The sequence below is a fragment of the Mixophyes fleayi genome, chromosome 3 (genome assembly GCF_038048845.1).
Source record: "Mixophyes fleayi isolate aMixFle1 chromosome 3, aMixFle1.hap1, whole genome shotgun sequence".
Taxonomy (NCBI): domain Eukaryota; kingdom Metazoa; phylum Chordata; class Amphibia; order Anura; family Limnodynastidae; genus Mixophyes; species Mixophyes fleayi.
This window is the reverse complement of record NC_134404.1, coordinates 259,306,669-259,329,145: the sequence shown is the minus strand read 5'-3', so window position 1 is coordinate 259,329,145 and position 22,477 is coordinate 259,306,669. Positions and strand designations below refer to the sequence as shown.

General features: G+C 39.9%; 1 protein-coding gene across 3 annotated transcripts in view; it reads left to right on the top strand.

Annotated features, from left to right (window-relative positions):
- Positions 1-22,477, top strand: part of CEP170 (centrosomal protein 170) — a 92,063-nt gene that overhangs the window by 36,674 nt on the left and 32,912 nt on the right. For 2 of the 3 annotated variants that reach the window (XM_075203496.1, XM_075203497.1), the window contains exons 7-11: positions 625-756; positions 2,399-2,875; positions 4,670-5,277; positions 15,351-15,477; positions 20,269-22,014. In XM_075203496.1, the coding sequence (XP_075059597.1) occupies positions 625-756; positions 2,399-2,875; positions 4,670-5,277; positions 15,351-15,477; positions 20,269-22,014 (3,090 nt within the window). Of the gene's footprint in view, positions 1-624; positions 757-1,252; positions 1,940-2,398; positions 2,876-4,669; positions 5,278-15,350; positions 15,478-20,268; positions 22,015-22,477 lie in introns of those variants that run through there. The other variant, XM_075203498.1, reaches the window with a different exon arrangement.

Here is a 22,477-nt window from a genome sequence, read left to right as displayed (position 1 = left end):
GAATGGGAAGTATGTATTTTATTCAATGAAAATGTATTCATTCATATATTTGATGTATTGATGTGGTTGTGTTCTCTTCTAACTTACTGTTTATGGGATTATGACCATTGTCATTTATGCAGTGACTGTTGATGCACTTGAAAGAGCCCCAGTGCTGGATATAGATTTTTGCAGAGAGATCATGTTATGCATTTTTTGTGTGACTTTGTTTTATCCCAGTACTAAAAACTGTGGTGATTCAATTTGAGGTTTATCTATTAGTGCAGGAACAGTACTGTTGATAAAAAATAACAATAATTAAAAAATGGACAGCTTACCCCCCTGCTATAAATTCTATAATCAGCCCCAAAGCCAGAAAGCCTGGGCTCATTATTATTATTATAGCAGGAAAATCAGCAACATAAAGCAGCAGTAGAATCACCAAAATTTTAGACAGGGCCAGGGCCAGAAATACATCCTTTTTCTTTTTTTTAAATAGACTGCACTATCTTGTAGTATACTTAATGGAATTAAATGTAATTTCTCTGCTTTTAATGGCAGAAATATTCTATAACAATAATTGATGCTGTTATACAATCATAAATATATAATAATTATTTTTACTTGTTTTTATATATTTAATAGTTGACCTTTCTGCAATGCCTCGTGGTACACCTTTGTATGGGCAACCATCTTGGTGGGGTGATGAAGATGCTGCAGGAAAAATGAAAAAGCAAGATAGCAAGGAAAACAAACTTCATGATTTCGATGCTACAGGTATAAATACTGTATTTTGTCAAGACAAAGACTAGCTTAAATTTCATAGATGAGTTGGAATCTAGGACTTGGGCAGCACGGTGGCTCAGTGGGTAGCCCTTGCACCTATTTGGCATAGAGGGATAACTGAAAGTGAGGGAAGGCAATATGCTGGTGGGGTTCTTCTCTGTATGTGAGACTCTGAGCAATCTTTATCTAGTAAGTGAGCTTTGGTCACTCGGATTAGGGTCAGCTGAGAAAATTCTGGTTTGCTCACACTTGACCTGGATCTTTGAGCTGTGTTTCCACCCTCAGCAAGTTTTTTTTTTCCACTAATTTAAAATACCTTAGCTTTTCCTCCTTAATCTCTTCTCTTGTCTTTTGTTTGGGCATTCAAACCTTTTCAGAGTAAAGGGAAGAATTCTAATTTTGCTTAACTTGCATTAATTCTCCTATCATTGTTTAATGATAGGAAAATTTGGGTTGCTCCCTAAATGTTTATTTATTTGCTTTAATAAGATCAATATAGCTGATCACAATCTATGTGGTTTGAGGAGGTTCTTGGGTCTCATTTGTTATCACCACTATCTCTAAAACTCAACAAAAATGGGAATAGCATATATTAATTAGGCTTTGTTAAGGATGAAAATATAAGGAGCATAATTTTATTATAAGTAACGTTTTGGGTACTGTCACATGCCAATCTCCTGCGGCGTCTGCCCAGAAGCTGGTGCACTTACCAGTCCACTGCCCATAGCTCCATCATCCGCCGGCTGTCATTTACATCGACGGTTCTGTGCATGCGCAGAATCGCCAGTCCTTTTTAAACCCTCCTTCCTCTGTCATTCACTGATTAGAATGACATCCCCATATTAGGCTCCCCCTCACATTACTCTGCGCTGGTTCTTTCAGTCAGTTCTCTCGGTCACTCCTCAGTGGTATCTCTGACACAGTTTATTGAATCCTGTACCTTCCCCAATGGGGGCAACAATCCGTTATCCTTCTCTCTCTCTCTCACACGGTTCACTGGGAACCTCCCTAGGGGGCCGCGGCCTGCAGAGTGGAAGCCGCGAAGTTCAAATTCCCTTGCTGGGATCCCTGGCGAAAACCTTCCACCCTGTTAGACTCTGCGCCTCTAGGTGAAGTCCTGCAGATCTCGGTGGAACCGTAAGGATCCAATCACTCCTCATTGGTACCATGACAGGTACTTTATCAAGCTATCTGACTATAATTTGCTATAGATCAGAGCAAGTTTAAATATATGAAGTTGCGCAAAAGCTAAACACAGCCCCTCCTATTGGTCATCAGGTAACAAAGACGCTAGGCGGACAGAAGCTGTGAAAGATGCTATATTTACTAGAGGACTGGTATCTTGAAGCAATCTCATGTTGTATATTTCATTAGCATAATTTCTGGGCCAGATGGTATGAAAGTTTCCTCGAGGTGCATTTGCTGTATGCCCACTTGTGGTTATTGGTACCTTTTGAAAACATTGGGGCAGTTTCGAAGTCTGATTCTTACTTTTAAGGACTTTTTACTAATTAAGGAAATTAGAAATGTGTATAAAATATTTAAATATGAGTACTGATTGGTGCATTAGTAGTAGCAGTAGGTCCATGGTTATAGCAGTCATAAATTGATACACATTTGCTTTCTTTTTCAGGCTCCTGCAAATATGGCAAGAAATTTGGTGAGCAAATGAAAGCATTCAAGGAAGAAGCTATGAGTGCATTTTGCAGAGAGCCCAGTTATTTTGAGATCCCTAACAAAGAACTTCAACAAAGATCTGAAGTAGAAGAAAATGCAATTTTTGAAATCCCAACACAAGACCCACAATGTCCTCAAGTATCAGGTGCAGGACATGCCTCATTTACAATTGAATTTGATGATAGCTCTCCAGGTAAAGTAACCATTAAAGATCATGTAACCAAATTTATGGACCAACGTCAAAAAGGAAAGAAGCCTCTATCCTCTAGCGATAAAGAACTTGCTGGGTTAAATACAGAGATGATTGCTGCAGAAAGTAAAGTAGCTGACTGGTTGGCACAAAATAACCCACCTCGTTTGTTGAAAGAAGCAGCTGAAGATGACACTAAAAGTATTAAAAGTGATGTACCAGTATACTTGAAGAGGTTACAAGGTAGTACATTTTAACTCACTATTGAACTGTATTCACAAATTAATGTCATTTAGCGTCTGTGATGTTTTTGCATTGGTCAAACGTCACACAAAAAAAAGGCAAGATCCATCTGTGTATGTCTGACCTTTGCATTGGAAAAATAAATAAATCGTTGTGTATTTTATGGTAAACCTGCTTAGAAATATATGCAATTTTGAGTTGCTTTGTAAAACTGAAATTTCAAGAAACTTTAATGAAATGTCTGTTTTGAGGCACTCTTGTTAGTGTACTATTTTATAAGCTACAAACAAACTAAACGTTCTTGAAAAACAGAATGTCATATGAAAATTTAACACAGATTGGTGATGAAATTGGGCAATTTTAATTATTCTTTGCAGAAGGTAAGCAAAGCCTTTGCAAGTGTTAAGTAGTTCTTATACATATGTCCACATACTATATGTCACACTTAATCTGGAGAACAGCCTTCTGGGAAATATTATCTATAATTGAACATTCATCAATGTTTGAGTATGTCCGTATTTGCATAAAAAATGTGTAAGCATGCATCTGTATATAGATTTCTACCTCTCTTTCTCATCCCTTCATCCCTTCTTCCCTTCTCCCCCTTCCTCGACTCCGTCTCCGTTTCTTCCGTCTCTCCGTCTCATCCATGTGTCTGTCTGTCTTCCCCTCCCTTTAGATTGTTCGCTCCTTTGAGCAGGGCTCTCCTACCTCCTGTTTCCATCACTTTTAACTGCGCTCTCCAGCTACTCAGCTCACCTCCTCTCGGTCCCTCTGCCCTCTGTCTCCTCTCGCTTCTCTCCGCTCCCCTCAGTGACTCTCAACCTGTCATCCGTGCCCACCCTCTTGGGCCATAGTTACCTGCCTATACTCACTTTTCCCCTCCCTCCCTCTCTTTCATGCTGTGCCTGAGCCCCCAGAGTTATAGTGCTTACTGTTACTTGTACTGTGCTGTTTCACCTTGTACTGTGCCATTGTTTGTCCTTGTACGGCGCTACGGATACTTTGTGGCGCCCTATAAATAAAAATTAATAATAATAATAATATTTATTATTGGCTTGCTTCTCTTTATACCTCGAGAGGCAAAAAGGCAGCACCCAAGCATAGTAAGGGTATGTTCACATAATCGCGACACAATTAGACTTGGACATGTTAGCGGATACACCTTTTTGGAGGCTTATTTTTTGTTGGTGCTGGAGGCCTAGAGCAATGATGATTTAAACAACAAATGTGCCATAATAAATTTACCTTCAATACTTAATTGGGGATGGAGCAGACATCTTGGTGGGTGTGACATTATGATGATGCATAGAGGGTCCATCCACGATTTTGCTATATAGTGAAGATATTTGTAGTTACATCCCTGTAAACTGACAAGTATAGTGATACAGAAATGGCTGGGGAGTGTGTGCAAATGGCAACACAGTATCTGAGCTGACCTAAAAATAGTTTACATGCATTAGTGAATTTAAAGCTGCGCAGCAATCTGTACATACTGACACTGTGGTTAGCGCTTGAAGATGCTGATTAGGCAGGTTTTAACATCATAATATATTTATACATCATTTGTCTCTTTAGGGTAGATATCCATATTGTATTAGGTATTTATTAAGGTTTTCAAATGCCAGAATATTAACACAGCAAGTCATAACAAAATATTGAAGTCAGTTGAAAATTATAATATGGTAAAAGTATTTAATATTATATGCTGAGACCCCTTTGAAGGGATGTCCATGTTGTAGACATCTATTGTAATAGTCTCTTTCCTTATTTTAATTTTTTGTCTCATTTTAGGCAATAAACATGAGGATGGTACTCAAAGTGACTATGAAAATAGTGCATCTCTTAAATGTATAAACAAAATTAACAACTTACAAGATCGTGCAAGACAAAAAAATTTAGAACAGAGAAAGTTTGATCAGAAAAGTCAGACTGGGGGAAGGCAGCAAGACACTGCAAGTCAAACTGCATTTCTAATAGAGTTTTTCGATGATGACCATCCAAGAAAAAGACGCTCATATTCATTCTCTCTGAATGCTAGTGCCACAGGTCCAGAAGCACCATATCCTATTCCACAGTCAAGAATAGAGAAAGTAAAAGCTGCTTCTGCTGATCCAAAAGGATTATTATTAGGTCTACAATCAGGTTCCTCATCTCACAGAGTAATACATAGCACACAACATGCTAAATTGTTGCTAAAACAGAAATCTGAAGAACCTTGTACATCCTTATTATTTTCACAAAATGTTTTATTGAGAAGCTCTGGAAGTCTTGGACATCGACCAAACAGTAAGCGAGTTACATCTCACAACACTGAATTGTCTCCTGTGGATAACGATCTTAAGGATAGTCATTTTGACGAAAAAACAAATGCAGAAGAGTTCAACACACCAGAAGCAAAGGTAGTGCAAATATAAAAAATAGAATGACTGCTAGAGGTCTATAGTTAAAAAAGTAAACTTAAGACTTTGTTGAACACTGTTGGGCAATTGCACAGTGTATATTTCCATGGGCTTTCAAACAATCATATCTGTTACAGTAAAACATGCTTGGAAAATATGAAATTTATGCTAATCGCATTTGTATTGCCTGGCAAGTTAGCTGTTAGAACCTTGTTTCATACAAAGGTGCATTTGACTCCACAATCTTCCTGCATCAGGAGCCTGACCTCACCACTCTGCTTTTGGGGTGCTTTCCACTATCTAACTTTAAATCTGCCTCTATTCTCCTGCTCACATCATAACAATGCCCCTTCACATGAAGCCCTATCTTCACCAACATAATTGCACGAGAGGGCAGGTTTTTGTCTCCCACAAGACCAATACAGTCACTGATATACTCTGTGCTGCTGTGAACAGGTATGTTTTAGGTAAATATTTACCCTAATTTAACTCCTGCAGTGCTAAGGAGGAGTGGGACTTGTCCTTAGCGCTTTTTTTTTAACTATTTATTTTGAAAAATAGCACTGATATACAAGCAGGAATCAACAATTAGTACAATGCGAAAACAGGCATAGGTAGATAACAATGGAAAGGCAAACATTGAAAAAAAAACAACAAAAACACATTGTCATAGAAGTTAAAGGGTTACAAGTAAAACCAGGGAGCCCAAATCTGGGGGAATTTATCATCCTTATCGTGTAAATGGTGTGTGATCTGTTTCATCTGGGCAATGAACCAGATATAGAAGCGTAGGGCTGCGATAGTGGGGGCTTATCTTGTTTCCATGACTTGGCCACCAAGCATCTCGCTGCAGCAAGGATGTGGGAAGCTAATTTTGCAGATTGTCTCTCATCGTCAGTCAGGGGATAGCAGAGGAGAAAGGACCACGGGTCTTTCCCGATAGGGCACGGAAAGAGAGGAGGGCCCTTACTCGGTCCCAAAAGGAGGATATTTTAGGTCAGTTCCATCATATATGTAGAAAAGATCCCATCTGGCCACAACCCTGCCAGCATAATGGAGAGCCAGAGGGAAACATTTTAGCGAGCTTATCGGGGGTGAAGTACCATCGATAGTATACTTTATATGCGTTCTCCTTGATCAAGGTGAAGATGGACCTGGTGGCAACCAGTTCTCCCAATAATCCTCCTAGAGGGGGTTGGGGGGCCAGATCCCTCTCCCACTCCCTCCCGTGTCTCCCGCCCGGAGTCATAAGTGCATCAAGGGTTAAGCTGTAGATATAAGAAATCTTACCTCTACTCAAGGGTGAGGAAAGACATAAGGTTTCAAAGGGGGCAGTAGGGGTGTGGGGAGGAGCAACCCTGGGAAGAGAGCCCACAAAGTGCCGCAGCTGAAAATACTCATAGAATTTAGGACGGAGGTTTGGATACTTAGAACAGAGATCATCCCAGGAGATAAAGGCACCTTGATATAGGAGATCTCCAATAAATCGGACACCAAAAGTAGACCAGGCACCAGAGAAAGCTGAGGAGATCCCAGGAGGGTGTTATGAGCCGCGGTTCCCCGAAGGGCCGCCGCGACTCTCGTCCGGTGGTTCCAGGCGTCCCGGCTGTCTCCATGACGACCGGGACGTCACTTCCGCCTCCTACGTCCCAGTTGCCTGGGCAACAACCGGGACGCTCTAACTCCACTGCCGCAGCGCCCGGCCAGCGGTCTGACACCCGGGCGCATGCGCGCAGAAAAAGGTAACTTCTTGTTTTGTTTTTTGTGTATAGATTCTGTGTTAGACTCTTGGCTGGGAAGTTACCATACCTGGCTCTGATAGAATTGATTATTCTGTTCTCCTATTCCTGTATGGCCTATTCTCTGAGATTAGTGCAGTAGGGAGGGGTCTCACTGGCACTCACTCCTATTGGCTCCCCTCGCTACTTAAGGCAGTGAGGACAGAGCCTCATTAGCAGTTATAGCTCCCAGTGTAGCTAGGCTCCCTGTTCCTGTTTCTGCTCCTTGATTGTTTGCTCAGACCTGTATGACCCTTGGCTTGTTTTTTTACCCTGTTGTATTGCCCGTGAGCCCTGACCTCGGATTGTGCTTGGAATTTCTTTGTCTGCTGCCCTCCCTCGACCCCTGCCTGGATTTCACTCTGCCTTTGCTTCTACCCTCCATAGCTGGGTTCTCCCCAGTCAGCGCTCATCTCTCGACCCTCTGTTGTCTGCGGCCAAGTCTGTCCCCACCACTAGGGGCTCCAGTGAATACCGGACTTTAGAGGAGATTCCGGGTTTTGACGTGCTGACGGGAGGGTTCCTAACAGAGGGAAGGCAAGATTTCCCCAGAGAAGCAGGATAGGAGCCGTGGAAGACGGGATATTGAGGTAGGGCCGGCAGGTCTCCCAGATCGTAGCCGAGAATGACAGGGTGGGGCAACGGCCAGTAAGGGGCGATCTAGACTGTTTTGGAAGGCCCCATATGCAGGAACGGAAGCTTGAGGTAGGCGGATTCAATGTCAACCCCGGACAGTGCCGCCGCGGGAGCAAAGGAGGCTTCAATCTGGCTGAAGTGAGCAGCCCAATAGTAAATCTTTAAATCCGAGATGCCCCTACCACCACACTTAGTGGTTTTCTTTGGGAGAGCCAGCTTGACCCTAGCAGACCGGCCGTTCCAGACAAACCTAGAAAGCCATTTTTGGATAGAAGAAAGAAAAGAAGCTTAGGAAGGAGATTTATCTTGACCGAAATGATCCTGCCCAATCATGAGATAATCAATGAGCGCCAGGAGAAGAGTTCCGATTTTTGCAGAAAGGCCCGGATTATTCTCCGGGTAGGAGTCATAGGAGTTGGTGATAAAAACTCCTAGATATTTAATTTTCTTTCTTTGTCATCGGAAGTTTAAGCGGGAGGTGAGGGCTAGACCTTCACGGCTGGAGATATTAAGCAGAAGGGCTTCCGATTTAGCAATGTTAATCTTATAGCCAGAATGGTGCCCGTGATGGTGTAGGATGTTGAAGAGCCCGGGGAGTGATGCTCCCGTATGTTGGAGAGTCAAGAGGACATCATCCGCAAAGATAGAAAGCTTACTCTCCAAGCTCCTTCACACCACGTATGTCAGGACAAGCTCGGAATGAAAGCAGCAAGAGGCTCTATAACAAGGGCAAAGATAAGAGGGGAGTGGGGGCAACCTTGACTGGTACCGTTGGAGATGGTAATAAGGTCAGAAGGAGTACCATTGATCATGATTCTCGCAGAGGGTTAAGAATACAGGGCTTGGAAACCAGTAAGGTGGTTGACAGAAATGCCAAACGCGGACAAGGCTTAGGACATAAAGCTCCAGGAGATCCTGTCAGAAGCCTTCTCAGCTTCAAGAGAGAGAATAATGGCCGGAGCCTTCCTGGTATTAATGACATGAATGAGATCAACGGTCGTCCTGGTATTATCTCTGGCCTGGCGTCCCGGAATGAAGCCAACACTGGTCATAATGGACAAGGTAGGGAAGCACAAAATTTTATCTATTAGCTAAAATTTTAGCATATAATTTGACGTCTGTATGAAGCAGGGAGATAGGGCGGTAACATCGTAAACATCTTTACCCTCTTGATAAATAACTGAGATCCAAGTCCAAGGAATCCCTGGACCAAGAACCTCCAGCCAGGAAAAGAGTGAAGAGAGTGTGCAAACGAAGAACCAGGAGCTCAGCAAACTTCTTGTAGTAGACAGCCGTAAAGCCGTCAGGCCCGGGGGCCCTACCTGACTAATGGGACTTTGCAACCTGTACAACTTCATCCTTGGTAATCTCGGCCCCCAGAAGAACACTAGCCTGCGGGGAGAGTTGCGGAAGCTTAGCAGAAGAGAGAAAAGAACCAATCAACTGCGAGTGCTGTTGGGTGACCATTGGATCTAAAGGTTGAGGGAGGTTATTAAGTTTAGTATAGTAGGATTGGAAAGCAGAACGAGTTCGCTGGGGGTCATAATGTAAAACTCCATTGGAGTCCGTGGCAGCCAGGAGATTCAGGGCCGCAATCTTCGGTCTAAGTTTGGTGACCAGCAGTCTTATCGGCCTTGTCACCCTTCTCATAATAGCGCTGGTTGAGCCACTTCAGCTTATTTGCAACCTGGTGGGATACTAAAAGATATGAGTTAACCCTGAACAGAAGTAATTTCCTTGAGAACATGAGGGTCAGGATTGGTCTTGTGACGTTGCTCTGAGGCTGTCCTTAGCACTTTTTAGGTACATGCTTAGCGCTTTTGAGATAAGGACTCATTCTTAGAATTAAGGGGTTAATTTGACTTTGCAACCAACAAAACTCAAATAAAGAACAAATAGACAATATTTAGGAAAAACAAGTGAAAATAAAAACCTACAGTACTTACAAATAATAACTTTCATAATGCTGCTGTAGTTGTGTTAACCAATCATTTAGAATCATGTTAAAAGGTAATTGGCATACACCTGACAGCAATGAAAGTCATTGTGATCAACAAAGATTTGCTGCTCCTCTAGGTTTTCCTTGGAGTTTTATTTGTTGCATCCTATTGGAATCGTCATGGTCTACAAGGAGCTTTCAAAACATCTATGAGATCCGATTGTTGAAAGGTACCAACCAGGGGAGGGGTTTAAAAAAAAAAATCAAAGGCATTACATGTACCATGGATTGCTGTGAAGACTTTTACCAATAAGTACAGAAAATATAGCACAACAGAGATATTGCCAATATCAGGATACCCCTAGTTAATGGTAAGACAAAGAGAAAGCTTATGAGAGAGTGTCACTGTCAGGCGCCGTCCCTGCACCTTCACTCGGTGTCGAGGACGGGCACCTGTTTCGGATTCCCCACGTCCCGCTATTCTGCTCACCTGACCACCGCTCTCCAATTGGGGTTTGCCGCCTCCTATATCAGAAAGTCTCTGGCACCATTAGGGTGCCAGAGTATCGTGGAATGGTTCCCCTGCTCCAGCGTCTCCCAGAGTGTTACTTTTCCCGGATTGATCTTCTGGCTCCTGACCCGGCTTGTTTGACTCTCCCTTTGGATCTCCCTTGGGCTTTATCCTCCTCGTTGGCTTTGACCCCGGACCGTTTGACCTCGCTATTGTGTGCCTCCTCTGTACTACGCAGCCAGCCCGGTTTGACCTCGGATCACCTCACCACGTTTCAGCCTGATTCCTATTTCTTCCTACCTTCGGTCAGTACAGCATCGTTACCAGCACCACTTCACTGGTGGCTGACCTTGAGGGCCGCAACCTGCGTACTCCTGCAGCTAATTCCAAACTTCCTTGCGGGGGTCACTGGTGAAGTCCAGGAGTGCGTTTAGACTCCGCACCTCTGGGTTAACTGTGCCAATACCAGTAAGTGGCCTCCACATTGAACCGTGACATTTGTGCCAATACCAGTAAGTGGCCTCCTCATAGAACCTTGACAGTCACATAACTAGACTGGAGGAGTTGCTTACTGATTTTAGCGCTACTCAGCAATGAGGTGCGGAGTCTAACGTACCCCAGGTCTTCGCCAAGAACCCCAGCAGAGGAGTATGGGCTTTGCTGTGGGAGACACGCAGGTCGCGGTCCTCAGAGAGAGCAACCAGTGAAGCGTAGATGCGTGCAATGCGGTACCCAGGGAGAATCCGTAAACGTTGTAAACAATCCAGGTCAAGCACTGGAAGTCAGGTAGCCAAAGGGAGAAGGCGGCGGATAAGTCAGGTAACATAAGCCGAGTCATACACTAGAAGCACACAGGACAGTAGAAAACACTGGAACGCTGGAGCAGGGGGGCCCAATACTCTGGAACCAATTTGGTGCTAGAGGAGAGGGGATGCCCTAATTACCGGGGGTGGTGACACAGAACACCACCGCCGGACCTGAGTAGCGGCCCGTTGCTAGGCAACGGGATGCTCGAGCGCCGAGCTAGTTGGCAGGGCAGAGGAAGCGCGTCTGGTTTCCCAGCAACCAGACACCTGAGGACTAGAAGCAGGCGCCCATCCCTGTGCAGGGGAAGTGGCACGGGGACGGCGCCTGACAGGGAGGATACTAAGAGTCCTGCAGCAATATTAAAGGAGCTGCAGGAATTTATGACAGGAACTGGTCACTCCCTGCATGTGAAAACAGTCTCCCGTATTCTGCAAATGTTTGGGCTATGTGATAACATTTCTGACAAGAACACCATAGCCTTCTAAATTATGCATAAATATACATTCAATCACCCAAACCATGTGGGAAAGTGTCTTATGGTCTGATGAGACCAAGGTTGATCTTTTTGGCCTTAATTCTGAAAGATATGTTCGGTGCAAAAAAAATACAATTCAAACCTGAAAAGCACCATACCAACTGATTCACGATGGTGGCACTATTATGCTATTTGGAGTGTTGAATAGTTCCATATAGAAAGCTATTTTGGCACGGAACTGAATGACTTCTGGAAGATTAAGAGAAATGTCACCTTCCAACATGATAACGATCCAAGTCAACCAAGCAATGTCTTCAGAAAAGGAAAATCGAAGTCCTGGAATGGTCCAATAAGAGCCTAGACCTCAATTCAATTGGAAACCTGTAGAATAACCTAAAGAGGGCTGTGCACATAAGCTCATCTACTTTATTGCAGAGAAGAATGAGATAGAATTACAAAGTCCAGTGGGTAAATGTATTAAGCATCAGTTTCTGTAAATCGCCGGATATCGGCGACTTTGTAGAGGAAATTTAAAACTGCAATCACTTTCAAGGCAAGTTTTGCCTTGAAAGCCATTGCCGCTTTGTATGTGGAGTTGACAGACTTATTTGAAAAGACTTGTTTCTATATTAAAAGCGAAATTTACTTTCATGAGGTATTCGTTTATGAGTGTGTGCACTTATGTAATAGTGGTATTTAAAGTATTTTTATTTTCACTGCTTTTACCTAAAGATTGCCTTTGTACTTGAATTTTGTTGGTTGTGGGGTCTCATTAAAGTAGAAAAATGGTCGGACATGTTTTGTCTTAATTTCAGACTTACATCACAAACACCTGCAATTGCAATAAGGATATATAGACGTTTTATATCCACTGTAAAGTTAAAATAAATACATGACAATAAACATATAAAACAGATCACTCAATAAAAAAAGTCACAGCTATTAAATCAAGCTTCTTATATAAAGTTTCAAGGAACTCCAGATCTACTATTAAACTAGAGGAAGCATGCTAGAACACTCTAGCAGCTAAACTCCATAAATAAAAACAACAATAAAGCAATATACATCCATCAAAAGAGAGTGATTCTCATTAACAATATACTTTGTGCTGAAAAAGTTGTGATTTGAATCAAACGAATCCCATAGATTTAGGAGCAAACTGATTAGATTTCAAGGGGGAAGCAGAAATCCACATTGAAATTACCATAGTAACTGTAATAATAACGGTAATAATGTGCACTCCACATTGTTCTTTAGAACAATACGGGGAATTTAATCCCCCCCACCCCAATTGTTATAAATTCACAAAAGATTAAAATCCTTAGAAACTTGGAGTTTGATGTTAAAAATGGTGCAGAAATGCAGCTCCACTTATGCAATTTATTTTCACATATTGTTTTGCTGTGCCTACCCCCCATCTCTGTTCTTGATATGATATTTATCCTGCCAGGTTCCATTCAGAGCAGCTATCAGCCAGTTCTATGACTGTTTGATTGGACAGGAAGAAATAGCTTAGGTTCAAAACGTGCGGTCCCCCTGTTCCACCACTATTAACTCTACTGCTGGTTACGTGAAAATCGGGGGAAAATTTGTGTGGGGTCCCCCCGATTTTCACGTAACCAGCACTAGGCAAACCAGCCTGGGGTGACACGCGGCATTGGTCCCCCTAGGGAGTGGGGTCCGCCGAGAAAAAACAAGTGAACTTCCCTCCTCTAGGGACAACCAGCCCTGTGGTGAAAGCACTAGGGCTCTTCCTGCACCCCTGGGCGGTGGGTCAAGGGTAATAACGGCGATATAAATGTAAAAAAACAAACATGTCATTTTGTTTTGTGGAACTACAAGTCCTAGCCAGCCAGGGTGCCATAAACAGTCTGGGCATGCTGATGCTTTTATAACTACAAGTACAAGCATACCCATGGCAGCCAGGGCATGTTGGCACTTGGAGAACCACAAGTGCCAACATGCCCTGACACCCATGGCTTGCTGACACATGTAGTTCCACAAAATAAAAAGTTTACAAAACCACAACTCCCTCATTCAAACCACATACATTTAATAAAAATAATAAAGCCTCAATAAAGACACTAAACACCATCATTTATACCACATAAGTTTATTAAAAATAATAAAAGCCCAATATACTCACCAGTGATGTTTTCATCTGTCGTCAGAAGCTTTTAATCCTAAAATGTGTGTAAACCAAGTCACAATAAATTTGTATCCACAATCTGGCTTGTAAATGTCCAAAATTAATTTGTAATTCCAGTAGTCCATGCTTAGAAAATTCTTCCGTTCTTCTGGCCAGGAGGGCCCCATTTTTGATTGCAGTTTTCTTATCTTCAGCCAGAAGAGCCCCATATTTGTAAAATCTAATCCGGAACATGCTTGGTTAAAAGCTAAAAAAAGATGACAGACGCCGCAATCAGCTTCTACATTGTAGAGGCTCCGATATGCAATGAACTTAGTTCTTGTGCGAGGTCTATTTATAGTATTATATAAATAGACCTTTCCGGGACTTTGATCTCTTTATTATAAATAGACCTCACACAAGAGCTAAGTTGGACAACACCTCTAAATAAATGAAAATTATGGCTGGGTTTTTTGTTTTGTTTTTTAATTTTGGCAAAAGTGTTAGTTTAGATTTAATGCTAACTGATGAGTACATAAATAATCTATTATTTATGTTTCATTTTATAACATATAACAGATTCAACCACAATTGAATTAGCACACTGATTGGGAACACACCATCCTTCCCCCACTGGGAAACATGATACCAGATAATCAGGTTTTTAGAGCAGTTCTAGACTTCACCCACAAGAAATGTTTTTACTGTACACAGAGAAATAAGCCTTCTCTCCATACTTGATCCCCAGACGGAGAGGACATACGGCTTTTACTCCTAGGTGAACAGTCCCTAGGCCTTGGCTAGTGTGAATGATGGAGCTTGAATGTAGTAAAAGGTGAGTGAGTATGGATACATAAATGTTACATGGGAATGAATGATTATGTGTATGAGAATGAAAGTTTGAATGCAGATGGTAAATGTGATTGGAAATATTTTGGTTTGGTATGGACAGAGTTACATAAATGCATGCCTTGTTTGGGATAGATTGTTGATATAAATGGAGACGTTTGTGTTATACATAGTCCTGTGTGGTTTTGTGTTGGTTTCAGGAAGTGATCAGATTGTTAAATATAACATTTTGTTGGCTGTGTCGGTTTCAGGAAGTGATCAGATTGTTAAATATAACGTTTTGTTGGCTATGTTGGTTTATGCATAGAAAGTGCAGGAAGTGATCAGATTGTTAAATATAAAGTTTTGTTGTACTGTTGGTTCAAAGGGGAAGTAGTGCAGATTGATATGGTTGTAACCATGTGTTTAAAAATGGCATTTGGACTTGAGTGAGGTGTGCATGCTTGTCTCTATGGATTCTCCCCTCTCCCTTCACTACACAATGCAGTCACATACATATAGCTTAATACATAAATACATACACACACACACACACACACACACACACACACACACTACACCTTTAGATAAGAGTTAGAGAACACACACACAATTACATATATATGTATATTACAGGCAATAAGAATGATGTATGGCACAAAATCTATATTTTGTGTAAAATATTGTTACGCTGTTTATTGTTCTATAATATAATACAACACACTTTAAATTAATTTATATCTTGTTGTAGTTATTCTTGAAGTCTGTCGATATAAGGGAATATAAGAATGATGTTTCTTGGGTCAATTTAGAAATACCTTTTGTGAGGAGTTGGTTGACGGTAATAGTCATGTATATAAAGGTATTAAATGGTCATACATACATTTGCCAGAATATTAAGGAGATTGAAACCCAAAAGGAGGAAAACATCCTTTAACACTAACACATTGTTTTATTTTTTCTTATTCCAGGATGTTGTCACTACATCTAGCAAAAAACTTTGGGCCTCTCAATGGACAAGTCTGGCTTCTAATCATGTGGGGCATGACCAAGATAACGGGAAGAGTGAAGCAAATATAGTTTCTTCTCTTGAAAATGGTAATTTCTTCCACAAGCTTTACCTTTTGGCCATGTGTTTTTTGTTTTTTTTAAATAAATTTCGGTATGCTTTATTCATTATAGAGTAACTTTACTTGTAGTATATTCAAGCACTACTTTAGTTTTCATAAAGGTACTTTCTAGGGAATTGATTGATAAGTTAGCTGTTTTACCAAAATATTCTCTGGAAATTTTGGATTAATTTCCATTTGAAATGTATGAAAAATAAACTGACACAAATGTATTTTATACCAAATCATAGGATAGAAATGTTTTCATAAAGTTGAAAATAGCATATAGAAGATAAGCTATTGAACTTATATTTAAATAGCCAACTCAAACCTAATTTAGTTAAAGCCATCCTCATATGTTTTGAGATCTTAATGTACTTTATAATAAATAAGGTTATTATAGCACCAGATCTTACAATCAATGCAGAATGCTGGTTTTCAAGTCTTAACACTGAAGTAACTGGGATACATTTAAATGTGTTAAACGTGTGTATGAGGAAGTGTATTGTCAAGGCAGAACAAAATTCTATGCGTTATTGAGTCTTTATTCAATTCACTATTTAATCCAGAATGCCTCTTGGCAGGTAATACACATAGTGCAGGATGTTTTATTATGCTGTTTTCTTTATATAAATATCCTTTACATATTTAATCCATAAGGAGCACTCTCTATTCCTACATGCAAATGAGACTTTTCCCCAACCATATTCTTTTTTTAGAAATGAGCAATGTTAAGGCTTATTTACATACTGCAAAAAGTGCAGAACCACATCATTTCCTTGTCTGCACAAGAGCACCAATCTAGTGCATTTCATATTGCACACCTATTTAATGGTCTTTAGAAACACCCCTAATTCCTATTGTTTTTGCCTCTAGGGTGACAAATGTAGTAGGTCTCTTCTCCTGACACCCTTCAACTGTGCTGCTGGAAGATCTAATAAACTCTTATCACAACTGCTTCAGTGGACTCCATTGACATGAATACAGTCAGAGGAGGGATACTTAACACCAAATAACGTATTGAGCTCCATGGTTAATAACTAAAAATTAGTTTTTACTGAATTGTACTAGTTTTCTAGTCCCTTGACTGAGTTTACTTTAGGACCATATATTTAATTGTTTGTGTCTATATTTGCATTGGGCTTTTACCTACGAATGCACGTTTCCTTCTAATATCTATACTATCTAAAATCTTGCTTACACTTGCCTGGAAATGGAAACACATGTACAACGAGATAACTGATCCCTGGGAGGAAATACACAGCTTGTAGTAGACTTAGGAAAGAAAACACATATATAAATAGAAGTGGATGTATAATACGTATTTAATTTTTTTATTCATAGTATATCTTTTAGCATTTGCACTTGTTTAGGCACGCTTAGTCTGTTTATATTTATTTTTATTTTTAGCTTTTTATTGTTATAGATTAATGGGACTGCTCCTATATATGTGCAGTATTTGGGTGGTGTTAGCTCCTATTTGCTCATATGTACCTATAGTATTCCCCTTTGTACACTTAGGGCTAGATTTACTAAGCTGCGGGTTTGAAAAAGTGGGGATGTTGCCTATAGCAACCAATCAGATTCTAGCTTTCATTCATTTAGTACATTCTACAATATGACAGCTAGAATCTGATTGGTTGCTATAGGCAACATCCCCACTTTTTCAAACCCGCAGCTTAGTAAATCTAGCCCTTAGTCTTTGAATGATTGCCATATTTTTAGCCCTTTTTTTTCATTATGATTGTGTGCCTGGTTGCTTGGCAACCAGTGGAATCCTCATACTCCCCTTATGATGCAATAATATCAGCTGACCCCTCCTTATCTCATTTGTTCTGCCTGGTGAAAGTAACATACTCTGTTCCCTCCCTGGTCACCTGAATACACTATGAGAGACAAACTGCTTTTAAGACCTAAGGATAAAAAGCACTAAGTTGAGTGCCAAATTGTAGTGTTCATACACAACTACCACCAAGAATGTTGCTGTAATGTTTCCTCCAAATTGACAGAGATGTATTTTGGTTGCATCAGTGCACAGAAATGCATAATTTTGTCTACATTACTGTAAATCATTAATGTGCAATCTGATACACTTTAAGGGGCTGCATGTGTAGCCCTCAAACTTTCAGAAAGGCTGCACATTAGCTTTAATCTGAAACTCACCCTCTCACTCAAAACACCCCTCAGACCTGCATAGTCACACAAAACACTCCATATCCCCTTTACAAACCTATTTATCATATGTCCCACTGGTGCTGCAGGACCACCCTTCATGGTGGACAGGACGTTATGTTATGCAGAGGAAGCCATGTGATGCAGAAGTTGGCTGCTTGCAAACAATGAGATCTTATTAATTTATTTGCTGCTTTATAATCACTTGAGCTTCATCTATAACCCAAGCTCTTCAATAGTTGGGAGCATGGGTGATGTTCGGCAGTGCATAAAGCAGATCATAAAAGCTGGGGGCAATGTGGAGAAAAGGATGAATGGGGCATATAGCTGGTGAGATGCAGGTGAAGGTTCAGAGGGCAGCTGGCCTCAAGGGAAACCTGCTGCCCATCACTGCTGTAAATGGTGATGTCACTAGACTGGTTGTCACATTGCATGTTGGAATGTCCTAGGCTCTGTTGGTCCTTGGGATACCAGAACAGCAGATCCCCCTTATAGAGGTCCTTTCTAGTTGAGCATGGGTGGAGTCATCACATGTCTGGCTATGTAAATTTCACTGTGCAATAAATATAAGATACTTCCCCATCTATCATTTGGAACACATTAAAATTCACAAGTGTAAAGCAATAATGGTAATTAGATTTTTTCCTGCAAAGCTGTTATATTTTACAATATCATATGTATTTTATAAGTGAAGGAAGGTAATATTTTTTTTTTTTTTCTAAGTTATGTTTTAATCTAAAGCTTTATTTTAAGTTAGAATATGAACAAATGTAGATTTATTATTTTTGTATTTATTCTCTCCTGCGTAATGTAATTAATATATGTATGTGAAGGAACATATTCATTATTTTTGGTTCATTAATAAAAAAAAAGTAAATTTGCAAAAGTTTTAACCTTTTTTTTTTTGTCAAAACTATTCGAATGCACAAATAAAATATATAAATAATAACATCAAACAGTAAAATAATATTATTTTTTCTTTATAAAGCCCCAACATCTTCCGCATGATACTATCGGGATCGTGACATAAACAGATAATATACAGTAACATGAAACAATAGGTAAAGATGGCTCTGCCCAAACAATTGAATGATCCAAGAGGTCTGTGGTACATTTGTTACATAAGGTAGCAAAATAGCAACTGTAGCTATGTGGGGATACATGTTCATGGATAAAGATACTGTAGTACTTCCTGGCTCCAGACAGCTTGTGTATACAAGTACTTTGCTAGTTCCTGGCTTTAGGTAGTTGATGATTGCAGTCACACTGTGCTAGTTCATGGCTTAGGGCAGCATGCTGTTACTGGTCATACCTTGTCTATGGTGGATACAGGCACTGTGCTAGTTCCTTAATCTGAGTAGCTGATGTATTCATGTACTGTGCTAGTTTCTATCTCTGAGCAGTTGATGATTACATGAACTGCGCTAGTTCCTACTCCAGGCAGCATGCTGTTACTTGACATAACTTGCAAGAATCACTTATCTATGGTAGATACAGGCACTGTGCTAGTTCCTGGCTCTTGGTACAAAAGAATGATGTTACAAGTCATAATTTGCAGAAATCACTTATCTTTTGCTACATAATACTGATTTGTTATTGAGAATTTTCTTTGATTTTTTTTTATAAGCTATTTTAATCTTTATATTAGCTTTTCCACACACAGAAAACTGCCACATTTAATAAAGACAGCCCCCCACACCTGCATAATTATTTTAAGCCATAACTTAGGCTGGTGTGCAGTATTAAGGGAGTAAATAAAGTGGTAGGAAGTTGTGCTTTAATTATAATGACATTAATAATAACGTTTATACTTTATTTTACATCTCTGAAGATTTTCAATCTCTCCAGATATATCCAGTATATATAATGTGTGCGAGTGTATATGTTACCTCTTTGTCTGTTTTACCCAGTATTGTTTCTTCCTGTGTTTCCCCAATTGTAAAGCGCTACAAAATTTGCTGGCGCTATATAAATGTTGATGATGATGATGATGATATATATATTTCACGTTTTCTCTTATAGAGGTGTCCTTTTACTAAGCGATATATTGGATTGCCCCTTTTATTAAAATGCAGTGTTGGCTAGTACCAATGCAAAAACAGGAGGGGTGCTAGACATAACTATCCTGGGTCAAAGTGAATCGGTGACTGTTATTGTATTGCTATTATAATTAATCTTTACATTTACACTGAGCAGCAGCTGAACAGTGTAACATTGCAGGTTAGTAAGAGCCTTAACTTTACTGGGTTACTGTTGCAATCATGTACATTTCATTGTTTCTCCTGCTCACATCTGAAAGCTGCTTGGCTTAAACTCAGTGCTTACTGTAAAGCTGCCAATTATTTTGTAATATATTTGTAAAAAAAAAAACCTGTGAGGGGCAAAATGCGATAGAGGTAAAACCTGCTTATTGGAGAACATTATAGTATGTGTTATATGGTACTTTCCTCATGACTTTTCCATTCCTTTCTCCTAAACATTGTTAAAATGGTAAAAATTGAATTTTCCACAATAATCTAAAGTAAATATAAAGACAAATTATACTTTTGTAGAATTCTCTAATGTTTCATAAGTAAAAGGAAATGATTAGATATTCTACTTATTTTAGATGCAGATCGGAGTGAATCTGGAGCATCACTCAAAGGTAGTGGATTTGCCACCTCTTTGACTGGTCAAAACGATTGTAAAAGGAGAACTTTACCTAAGCTTCCAAAAGAAGAAACTAGTTCACATACCTCTAAGAGTAAACCTAATCATAGGTCAGATATTGGGGAAAAACAAGATACTGAGTTACAGGAGAAAGAATCACCTAGACTTGTAAGCAAAAAAGACAACCCGTATGTTTCATATGGGCGAAGTATGGATAAGTCATGTAAACCTTTAGATAGTAGTTCAGTGGAAAAGATAGGAAGCCTCACAGATTATTCAAGATTGGGTTCTGAGGCTTCTAAGAAAGATGTCTCTCTTCCTGCAAATTCTGTACAAAAGCAAACTTTATGCAAAACGCAGCGTGAACAAACTAAAGATCACTTGACATCTGCAAAATTATTCAATAAGCCACCACCTGTACAACTAAGTAAAGGTGATTCATTGACTCAAAATGTTTACAAACTGCAGAAATCTGAAGAAATGACTCATGAAATTAGTAAAAAAAATGAAGTGGTTTCAAGCAATAATAACCTTAAAAATGCTGAAACTGAGAAAAAAGGACACATAAAGCCACTAGTGAGACAGGGTAGTTTCACCATAGACAAACCTAGCTCAAATGTACCAATAGAACTTATTCCACACATTAATAAACAACCTGTTGTATCACCTATCTTTCACTTTACATCTGCCAACAATATAAGAGAGAGAAGTGACTCTGTAGACACTGACTCTAGCCTGGATACTACTTTCCTTTTGAAAGATACAGAAGCAGTCATGGCTTTCCTTGAGGCGAAGCTCCGAGATGAAAGTAAGCCGGATGAGGAGCCAAACACTCCTAGCTATACCCAAGATAATTCTATATCCCCTGAATCAGATGTTGATACAGCAAGCACCATTAGTTTTGTTGCTGGTGATTCAGATAAAAAATGTCCCCAGAAGAGAAAAAGCCTCAATAGTCTACACAAAGAGAAATCATCAACTTCTTCTCCTTCTAAAGACCCTCCTCATTCATCATCAGCTGTGAATCGAGAAAGAAAAAATAAAGCCAATGTTAAAGAGGTTGCAACTAGAACTGATATACGTAAGGTACTGCGAACAAGTGCAAGGAATAGACCACCATCTCTCGACTTGACAGATGATGACCAGACTTCTAGTCTACCTTGTTCAGCTGTCTCAGATATTTTATCATCTGATCAAGAAACATATTCTAGAAAGCCACTTACCAAAGCTCAGTTTACTTCTGCAGATGACAAATTTGCAACATCAAAAGCTGCTGCAGCTAATAAGTCAATCACTCTTCCAAGACCTCGTCCAACTAGGACTTCACTGTTACGTAGATCACGCTTAGGTGAAGCATCAGATACAGAAGTTGGGGATAATGATAGAGCATCTGTTGCCTCTGAAGTATCTACAACAAGTTCAACATCAAAACAACCTACTGGTAAAAAAACTATTTCAAGAATTGATTTGCTTGCACAGCCACGTAGAACAAGACTTGGTTCTTTGTCAGCACGCAGTGACTCTGAAGCAACAATATCAAAAGGTTCTGGATCTTCTCGAACAGCAGAATTTGCAAGTAGGAATAGTCTTAAAACCACTCCAACACCTGATGGGAAAAGTTCACCAAGGGCCAGAGCTAACAGCATTTCTCGCTTATCAGATGCCAAAGCAAAGACGGCTGCGCCAACTCACAGTTCTCCTTCAGGTAAATGTTACATTTTAATATTAATGAAACTGTGTAAACTGGCTAAAATCAATACATGTATTTAGAAGATTTGTAAAAAATAATGTAGTAATCCATTCATAGATAACATTTAAAAAATATACACAGGATAAGCACTTCTGTTGAAAATGTAAGAATGTTATATATCACAGAGGAGTTCTATCATCATAAAACAGGTTGTATACACAGCACTGAATTCTAGGTAACTTCTTTTTTCCTTATTTTGCAAGGTAGAGGGCAAGTTACTCCTTATTTTATTACCGGGTTATTTAATTGTATTTTTGGTATACAATCATAGGATCATTTATCTGGAATGCTTAAGACTTTTCCAGGTAGCATGTTTTTTCCATAATTTGGAGCACAATGTATAAAATACATTGTTATATATAAAAATCAGTCTAGTCTTTCCCCAGAGTGCTCCTGTTATTCCCATCCTCATTACATT